Source organism: Sceloporus undulatus, chromosome 1, assembly GCF_019175285.1.
Source record: "Sceloporus undulatus isolate JIND9_A2432 ecotype Alabama chromosome 1, SceUnd_v1.1, whole genome shotgun sequence".
In the NCBI taxonomy this organism is placed as follows: Eukaryota; Metazoa; Chordata; class Lepidosauria; order Squamata; family Phrynosomatidae; genus Sceloporus; species Sceloporus undulatus.
The window spans coordinates 24,293,767-24,303,904 of record NC_056522.1 but is presented as its reverse complement, the minus strand read 5'-3'; the positions used below and the strand labels follow the sequence as shown (position 1 = coordinate 24,303,904).

General features: G+C 39.2%; 1 protein-coding gene across 3 annotated transcripts; it reads right to left on the bottom strand.

Moving 5' to 3' along the window:
- Positions 1 to 64: 64 nt before the first annotated feature.
- PTCRA (pre T cell antigen receptor alpha) lies at positions 65 to 5,182 on the bottom strand. 3 transcript variants are annotated; one of them, XM_042470190.1, is made up of 5 exons: positions 5,116 to 5,182; positions 3,688 to 3,792; positions 2,721 to 3,041; positions 1,627 to 1,668; positions 65 to 371 (listed from the first exon to the last, which is right to left on the bottom strand). In XM_042470190.1, exons 2-5 carry the CDS (start codon positions 3,779 to 3,781, stop codon positions 235 to 237), a joined length of 594 nt encoding a protein of 197 aa, XP_042326124.1. In that variant the 5' UTR covers positions 3,782 to 3,792; positions 5,116 to 5,182; the 3' UTR covers positions 65 to 234. The 3 variants fall into 3 exon arrangements, with proteins under 3 accessions (XP_042326124.1, XP_042326108.1, XP_042326117.1); XM_042470174.1 differs by lacking the exon at positions 5,116 to 5,182 and adding an exon at positions 4,927 to 4,981; XM_042470183.1 differs by lacking the exon at positions 5,116 to 5,182 and adding an exon at positions 4,376 to 4,583.
- Between the last annotated feature and the right edge of the window lie 4,956 nt (positions 5,183 to 10,138).

Sequence of the window (10,138 nt, the reverse complement as noted above, 5' to 3'; positions counted from 1 at the left end):
ATTATGCATGAGGTTTCATAAAGCGATCATACCTTGAGACAGTAAGATTTTAATTTTTCCTCACAACTTTTATTTTGGCATTTGAAACACAGCTTCTACAGTTTGTTTTGTTGTATTGTTGTTTGTTGGTGTTCTTATTTAATTCATGTATATTGTTCTGCTTGATCTTCTACAATAAGATTACTTTTATTAAAAACAGCAACAACAACAATATCTCTCATGTTGAGGCTAGGCTTACTTCTTGTAAAGGATGCAGCAGGACATCAACACATCAAACAGAATAATCTTGAACAGTAAAACTCTGATGGTCAGAAGAAGCACCACTTGTGTGCGGTTATGCAGAACTCCAAGCAACAACGCCTGGTCCAAGGCTAACAAAACAGAAAATAAAATAAGAGTATTTATTATATCCAGTGCATAGTGGTCAATTCTGAAATGCAGGTGCTCATAATTACAACTGCTACAGCCATCTGAAACAACTGTGGCTCCCTATGTTTTTAGACTGAAGGATTGAGGGTCCTTTGCCATTTGTCATTAGCATCTGTCTGGGGAAAGGGTACATTTTATCACCTTCTGGCCATGTGAGCATCCAACTCAAGACCAGTGATAAAACCCAGACAGTTGCAGTTAACATCAGCATTCTTAAATATTGCAATCTCAGGATATTACATTACATTGCATGGTAAGGCATCATACATTCGTTACATTACAGTATACGGCAGGTAAGGCAGGTTACACTTTCATAAGGACTGAACTTTTATAGCATCTTGATACCATCTGCATCCAAGACATCGTTACACTTCACCCATAGAGAAACAACCTTAAAGAATGTAACACTGCTTGTTGTTGTTGTTGTTGTTGTTGTAAGCCTTCAATTTGTTTTCAGCTTATGGTGACCCTAAGGCGACCCTATAAGAGGGCTTTCTTGGCATTTTTCTTCAGAGGGGCTTTGCCATTGCCATCTTCTGAGGCTGAGAGAGTGTGACTTGCCCAAGGTCACCCAGTGGGTTTCCATGGTCGAGCTGGGATTTGAATCCTGGTCTCCCAGTGTCCTAGGCTACATCCACACAGAAATAATCCAGTTTGTCACCACTTTAACTGCTATGGCTCAGTGCTATGGAATTCTGGAAACTTATAGTTTATTGTGGCACCAGAGCTGTCTGACAGAGAATGATAAATGTCTCCCAGCCTCATAGCCCACCCCCCCCCCAAAAAAAAAACCATGGCTGCTGGCCGTGAAAGGCTTTGACTTCACATGTCAGGCAGTTCTTCCTAATGTTGAGGTGGAATCTCTTTTGCTGTAGTTTGCATCCATTGCTCTGTGTTCTAGTCTGTGGAGCAGCAGAAAACAACATGCCATCCCTTGAAATATTTAAATAGAGCTAACTGTTAAGAATAATCAAACTGGATTATTTCTGCAGTGCAGAGGCAGCCCTAGTCCAGTGGTCAAACCACTACTCCACGCTGCTTGTATAACACTGGTAACACTGCTTATAATTTATATTTAAAACCCAGGAACTGCAGTCCATGTACACTCAGGGTGGTTTTGGCGGGAGCTGTTATATCAGTTCTCCCCCTATTTATAGTAGCAACACCCTGGAAGGAAGGAAATGTGAATGTTCTTACCTTCTTGGTTTTCATCTAGGCACAACTCGCCCATATTTCTTTCTGTTAAAACAAAACAAACAAACAAAAAATTAAAGAAGACATTAGAGGGATAAAACGTATAACACTCCTGTTCTTTTGCAAGTCTTTGTTTTATTGCACTCCACATTATGTATCCAGGTTAATAGAGACTAATTTGAAGTGCCTGAAATTTGTTAGCTGATATTCCAGTTTTTCTCCTTGTATGAGAGCAGGGCCTCATTCCCACTTACAAATTGTAATCCGAATCGATGGACTGGTTCAACAGCAGTGCTTGGTTCACACTACATTTGCCCCAATTTCATTTTCTTGCTGTAAAATACAATAAAATAACCACTTGTGGTTCACATTGACAAATGAATCTGTTCAATTTGAAGCTATTTCAGCTGGATTTTTTCCCTCTGTCCACCACTGCAATCACAAGGGTTGAAGGGGTGGGCAAACACAGATTGTTAATTTCTGCTTCCCCAGCCGGTGACCTTTTATCATGCCATAGTAAATCGATTCTAATCCGCATCTCATTCACACTGACACTGAATTGATTTGTGAATTCAATTCTTCAAATAGATTCTTTAAATTGATTCCGATCCACATCTGGTTCACACGTGGAATCAATTTATCCAAAAAGACGCAGAAAAAATCAGCATCAAAAAGATGTGGGTTAAACGGGTCTAGTGCATGCCCTACCCTCTCTGAATCCCTTCAGCAATTTGGTTCAAGTGCAAACCAGGGTCATTTAAACTGTTTCAAACCGATTTGCAAACCAGTTTAAAACGTAGTGAGAATGAGGCCCAGATCTATCTGTACATCATGCTTCCAAATGGATAGCTACCAAGAAAGAGACCCTGATGAGTTATTTTGTCACAACATATTGTTACTGTTGTTGTTTGGTATAAATAAAAATAAACAAACAAAAAACAAACCACTATGCCACGCTGGTTCCCACTCAGCATATAAGATGCAGGAGACCAAATATTTCTATTAATTCAATTATTATAATTAAATATTATAAATTATCTCCTAAAGGCCTGACTTTAAAAATCATGTAATATTTGCTTTCCCCCTTTGATAAATACCAGATGTCTGAAGCGAGGTGGTGTTCCATATCTGTGAAGTTTGGTTTTGTGCGACGTAGCAAACAATAGCATCCCATGATTCAAAATCTTGGGTGCTGACGGAAATCTGAGAGACTGCACTGAAAGTGCCATCTTCTTCCCTGGAAATCCCATAGATGGAAGATGGCAGCATGCTCCCATTTCCATTGGAAAACCAAACAGCCCCCAAAGCATCTTCTGAGAGGTCTTTCACCAGGCAAGCTACTAGTGTCTTCTTTTCACCATTTATTATCACATTCTTGGGCGGTGACAGTGTTGGAATTAAGCCCGAAGAGCAGCCACCTGTTACCAGAAGAAATAATGTATGAGGAAATTGTATATACAAAGCGCAAAGCGCATGCAAACACAAAGCTACAGCTTTGGAAGGAGGGGTGTTGATTTTTAATGAACAGATAACATTATCTGAGATCCTATGCTCTCTTCTCTAGGGAAAAATCCTCATACTGCTTTCTTTTAGCTTTGTAACTTTTTGATCTAGAACAGGAAAGGGAAACCATTTGTGTTCTAGATGTTTTTGACTACAGCTCCCATCAATGGCCATGGTGATGGAAATTTTAGATCAACAAAATCTGTAGATCTACACATGCTCCATTCTTGGTTATAGAGTAAGGGTGATCAGATGTAGTTCAGTGCAAATATCATATAAGCGCATAGGAAAGCAATTAGAGAACTTAAACCACAGAGTGGAGGAAGCCAACCAAGGGTGCATCTACACTGTAGAAATAATGCAGTTTGACACCACTTTAACTGGCTCCATCCTATGGAATCCGTACTTTTGTGAGTCACCAGCACTCTTTGGCAGAGAAGGCTAAAGATCCTGTAAAGCTACAGGAAAAACCAGAAACACACCTCAAAAGTGCTCAAGGAAATCTCCTTAGATAACAATCTTTCTACACAGATCTGCACAATAGGAGGAAATTTTACTCACAGGTCAGAAGCTGGAATGCCATGCTGGTCAACAGGTGCCCCAGTGGCCTCCAGGTCAACTGAATCTTGTGGCGTGGTGGCTCTTGTTGTGACATCTTTCCAGGAGCTACAACATGCGACAAATGTAAGCTAATGGTAGACAGTGCGACAAACCCACCTTTCAACCCCTCTTCCTCCCAGACCTCACTTTCCCATCATTGATGGCTACGCAGCTGTTTTCTGGTAAGCAGCCACTTGAATTTGGTAAGGTTAAAATTCAAGTCTATTTTCTGAGATGTGAGCAAGGTTAAAAACATATTCACTTCTTGGAACCCATTCATGCCACAAAATTGTAGCGCTATTGAATTAGTGCTGTTTTAACCTCTTCTTTCTTGGATGTTATCAATTTCTTTCTTTTTTATGCCGCCTTTCTCTCAGAAGGGACTCAAGGCGACTGACAGATAACTTTTTAAAGTACAATAACAATTAAAAAACAGTATAAAGCCACATAACAATCTCCACAAAAGCTAAAAGGCACAACAACAGGCATACATCCCACACAAAAGCCAGCCTGAGATTATTATATATTAAATACCTGCTTAAATAAATAAATAACTTTTTGTGGCTTGTGTAAATGACAAACATAGCAGACACAATAATGTCAGAGTCCTGGGACACTTTTGCATTTAAAATGTATTTGGGGTATGAACCAAGGTAGGTGTGTATGTGTTGTAGTTCTACATCAAGGGACTTGTGGGTTTGTGAGATGTTGAGCCTTCTCTGTCGGAGAGCATCTGGTTCCACAACAAACTAGAGTTTCCCAGGATTCCCTAGCACTGAGCCAGGGAAGTTAAAGCTGTCTCAAATGGATTATTTCTGCAGTATGTTTTGGGCCCTCGACTATCTTTTGACCTATTCCTCCAGTGGTTCCCAAATTGTGCTCTTTAAGGTAATTTTGGACTTCAGCTCCCAGAATCCCAGACTATTGGCCAACATGGCTGAGGCTTCTGGGAGTTGAAGTCCAACATCTCTTAAAGGGCACAGGAGCGTTAACGGTTAACATTGTTCAGAGTTGTGCTGACAGACTGGGCCTGAAAGCAGTGCTCCCCAAACGGGTGCCCTTGAAGGAATTTTGGACTTCAACTCCCAGAAGCCTCAGCCATGTTGGCCAATAGTCTGGGATTCTGGGAGCTGAAGTCCATAATCCCTTAAAGAGCACAGTTTGGGGACCACTGAAGGAACAGGCCAGTCTTAGGTTTACCATCTGATTGCTATTGGAACCGTCCATCTTGGGCTCCCCTGCTGACTGAATGGTGTCTGCCAGGAAGTCATCAAGGCTGGAGAAACCCCGCTGGGTTTTATTGGCTTTGGGGGAAGCTGGGTTTCCTCTGACTCGGGTAAGGCTTCTCCCTGACACGCGTGTGGGGTGCACGTGTGAATGAATGCTCACGGGTTGGGAGGAATGTCAGAATTACAGCCTTATTGCTGCACAGGAACCCCTCTGAATCTGTTTTGGCTCAGGCTGCGTCTGCACTGCACAGATTGACGCGGTTTGACACCGCTTTAACTGCCATGCTGCCGTGGGATCCTGGGGTTTCTCGTCTGCTGTGGCCCCAGAGCTCCCCGGGCAAAGAAGGCTCAACGGCTCAACTATCTAGTCCTCTGGTTATTTCAACTCTCATTTCCCTATTGAACTATTCCCTCAGCTATTATTTATTTATTTTGTTGTCTATTTATTGAGCTATTTATTCAATTATTATTTATTTTTTTAACTGTATATTAAACTGTTATTTATTAATTAAATTAGTTAACTATTATTTATTTATTTTATTATCTATGTCTTGAATTAATTTAACTATTATTTATTGATTTTATTATTTATTTATCCAATTATTATTTATTTATTTAACTATTAAACTCTTATTTATTTATTTTATTATCTATCTATTTAATTATTTAATTATTTTTATTATTGGATTATTTAATCAGCTATTATTTATTTATTTTATTATCTATTTATTGAACTATTTATTCAGCTATTTTATTTATTTATTTATTATTAATTATTGAACTATTATTTATGTATCAACTATTATTTAATTATTTATTTATTTTATTAACTATTTACAGAACTATATATTTAATTATTAATAAATTATTTGATTACCCATTTACTGAACGATTAATTCAACTGTTGTTTAATTATTTTATCACCTATGTACTGAATGCTTTATTCAACTATTATTTATTATCTATTTCCTGAACTATACATTCAACTATTTCTTATTTTATTATCTATTTATTGAGCTATTTATTTAACCATTATTTATTTATTTTGTTTCTATTTATTTAAGTATTATTTATTTTATTAACTATTTATTTAACTATTATTTATTTTATTTTATTTATCTATTTAACTATTATTTATTTAATTTATTAACTATTTCTGGAACTATTCCCTCAACTACTATTATTTATTTATTTAGCTTATTACCTATTTATTTAAGTTTCTTCAACAAGGAATTGATAAAGTGCTTAAAATGCTCCTGCCCCGCAGCCACTCTCTCATTTCATGATTAAAGTCCTTCAAGACCATCTCAGCGTAATTACAGTTAATTTTCCTCCTTAAAGGGTAAAACAGCTGAATTAATTTCCCTTCAGCACCTAGTAAACCTATTTAGGTGAAAGCCACTGAAGTGAGATGCATTTTTAAGGCTCTCCTGGAGGTCAGTTACACTAGAAGGTGGCTTACCCATATATACTCAGCTATAAGTCAACCTCTGATATAAGTCAAAGGCAGGTTTTGGGGCCAAAATTATGGAGGTTGACATGAGCTGTGGATAAGTCAAGGGTAAAACTTAGGGGCATTTGATGAAGGCTGTATAGGACGAAGCCAAGGAAAACAATGCCAAAGAAGTTACAAAATTCCAGCAGGCGTAACTATTTGTGGTCATACTAAAGGCTGGATGGATGAGAGAGTAGAAGGGGGGTCAGTGCTTCCACAGCAAATTAAACTCTTGTCTGTCTGTCTGTCTGTCTGTCTGTCTATCTATCTATCTATCTATATGCACACATACACATGAGTTAAAATACAGTACTTACATTGACCCATGGATAAGTCAACTCAGACTTTACCAAGAGGGCTGCTTCTGAAAAGACCCTCTCTGTTGTACCACCAACCTACTTGTTCTCGGATGGGTATGTACTGTAAGTTGCAGGGTTGTAGACAAGCTACACCAGGGAAGGTCCAACCATGGGCCACCAACCATTCAGGGCCACTGCAAGCCAGCTACTCTGCCATCTCCATACTTGCCAGGGAAGGAAGAAGAGAGGAGGGACATGGTGGTGGCAATGCCTCTTGCCTGATAAGGGAGGAGATGAGTGATGTAGAATCTATAGTTTTTGTGGGTTTTTCGGGCAATGTGGCCATGTTCTGTAAGAGTTTATTCCTGATGTTTCGCCAGCATCTGTGGCTGGTATCTCTGAAGAGGAGGTTTGCCATTGCCTTCCCCTGAGGCTGAGAGCATGTGGTTTGCCCAAGGTCACCCAGTGGGCTTCATGGCCGAGTGGGTTATCAAACCCTGGTTTCCACAGTCATAGTCCAACACTCAAACCATTAAACCACACTGGCTCTCTTCAATAGCAAAATTAAAATTATATCTTTAAATTGCAACATCATATGCACAGCCTAACTGCATATTTTTTAAAAAGAACATTTTTAAAAATTAAATGATTTGTTTAAAAAATAAATGTAATTAAAAAAGAAAAGAAACCCCAAGGCCTCTCCTTTCTCCTCACACTGAGCCTCTTCCCACTCACACCATCTCTTCCATTGAGCTCCTGCATTTTAAAGAGACGCAAGCAAACTTCACAGCCCTTTTCTCCCAAAAGGCAGGTGTTTGGGGAACAGTGGTGTCACCCCGTCTTATGGGGCGAAGTTTAATTTTTAAAAATATATATTTTCACTTTAGCCATGTGTAAATGCAGTTAGGCTGCATCCCCTGCACTCCATAATGATGCACCTTTGGGGGGGGGGGATTTCTACTTCTACCTACTTCTAGTAAGTAGGACTTTGAAGGATCAGCTCAGAATACAGACAGCTTCTTTGGAGTGAAAGTGGTCTTTCAAAACAGCTCTTATTCTTCTTTCAGGTTTGCTTCGGAGGCGCTCTCTTTTGCTCAGGTATCCAAGTGAATGTGGCCCATTAGTTTTGTCAATACAGTTTTGTGCTGTGCACCCCTCTTCTTTCCCCTGAAGAATGGAGTCTGCAACAACAAACTCACTTCCCAATACTAGGGATGATATAAAGGAAGAGACTCAGGAGAGCTCTCCCAGACAGCCTCATGTGTTGGATACTTCAATGTCTTTTTCTGAGATCTTCCGTCTGGTCCAGACTGGGCAGGACATTCCTGGACTCCAGAAGCTAAACATCACTGCAACCAATAGGAGTCCAACACCATCTCAAATGGCACCAAAGCCCAAACCTTGGGAGAACAAATAGCGATGACTGGGAAGTCTTTTCACCCATCTTTCACAGCAGAATTAAATGATATTTACTGAAAGAAGAATGGGATTTGTGAACTTAATATTAAAACTCTGCTGGTTTGCATGACCATAACATTTGTGGACAAGAGAGTATTATTGCATTGAGAGAGCTGATACTATAAAGCTGTAATTAAACTGTCCTGTCCTAGTATGCTTTGGGCCCCTACTGAATTGAATCTTAATGTGTGAAGCTTAGAAAAAAGTTACAGTTCTACATATGTGCAATTCAGAATGTGAATCTATAAATTTTAATTTGTTTTATTTAATTATGCAAATTTGTACATTATCTCCTATGTAGTTTTTTTTTGTGTTTCAGGTAGTCATAGGAAAGGCAAGGGCACTGAACCTTTTCAAATTTCAGCAAATACTTCCCACGCCTTTCCAAGCCTATCTTTGTAGCCACAAGGGTTAGAAGCTTACATTTAAAACAGAAAACGGGAGATTATCCTGCAGAGGATTTTGGCACTTGCTGTCACACTGGAATCTTTTCTGTGCTATGTACAATTTTGACATATACAAACCCTTGAGTGCAGCTTCTATCATTTTGGCCTCTTTCAACAACTTTAGGAGAAAAGGATTTTACGTAGAAAAATTTCAGGTTTGTTTTTCATTTACTCAGTAAATGGTTTTGGACACTTTAGGGCTTAAATGGTGGAAGGGAAAAAACTATGTATGGTCCCATATAGAAGAGCGATATATAAATATAACAGAATGGATGTATAATCATTTGTTTTTTTGCTGTTTCTTAAATAGCCAAGACTTATCTCAGTGCTGGGAAACCTCTGGCCTTTAGGATTTTTTGGAGTGAAACCCCCATTATCCTTAACCATTGACAATGCTGACTGAGGCTTATGAGAGCTGAAATCCAACATCTGGATTCTTCAATCGTACTCTGTAACCTTGCATATAAAATAAATTCTTGCTGATCAGGAAAATGTTTTTAAAATTTTGAAAGTTTTTTTTGTTTTGCTTTACATACCATGTTTTAAAAGACATAGCCTTAATTATGCTATTTTAGTCTTCAATTCCTCAAGTAGTGTCTAAATGCAACTTTTAAAAGAGAAAATAAGCAACATTTGATATGCAGAATAACCATAACATCTTTTAATATCTGAAGCATAAAGCTTTACCCAATATGTTTTAATATCTAAAGCATAACACTTGTAACCAATTTATGGAGAGAGGCACTCTCTTATAGCAATGTTAGCTTGGAATTCAGAATAGGAAAAGAGTGCTGAAAACTTACAAACCATACATGTTACAGCCAAGGCAGTTGTTGGCTGCTGTCAACTTGTAAGCCACAAATCTGGGCTTCAGTTGACACTGAGCAGAGTAAAGGATGCACCTGAATAGCTGATGCATTGCAGTTTAACCAGAAAACTCAGTTCTTGGAACTGCACCTGCTGTTGATGTGTTAAGAAGCAACTGCTTATAAAAGGCCCATAATCACAATTGGAAGGGGCCTCATGGGCCATTGAGTTCAACCCCTTGCTTAGTGCAGGATCTCCAACTAAAGCTTCTCCATGGGTAGGGATTCTGTTTTTTTTTAATACCGTAAAGGCAAAAGTGTGGTAGACAAGCGATCCCATGCATCTTTTTGTCTGTGAATGGGCAGGACTGGTCCTGATCATGAGGCAGTGAAGTGACTACATTGGACAGCCGATTCTAAGAGAATGGTAGGAGCCTCCCAGCATGATGAGGGCTGCATTTTCCCATATCCTGTCCCAAGCCTGTAGCTTTCCTATTGTACAGGTGCTAAAGCAAGTCTCAACATCCAGGCAAGTTGACTTTAACATATAGAGCAGAGTGTGAGTGTGTGCGCATGGCCAGCCAAACCCAGCCTCTGGACATCCCCCACCCCAGCAACAATTTGGAGATTCCCCCAGTGCTATAAACAACTAATAACTCTTGGCACATCTTGGCAGGCA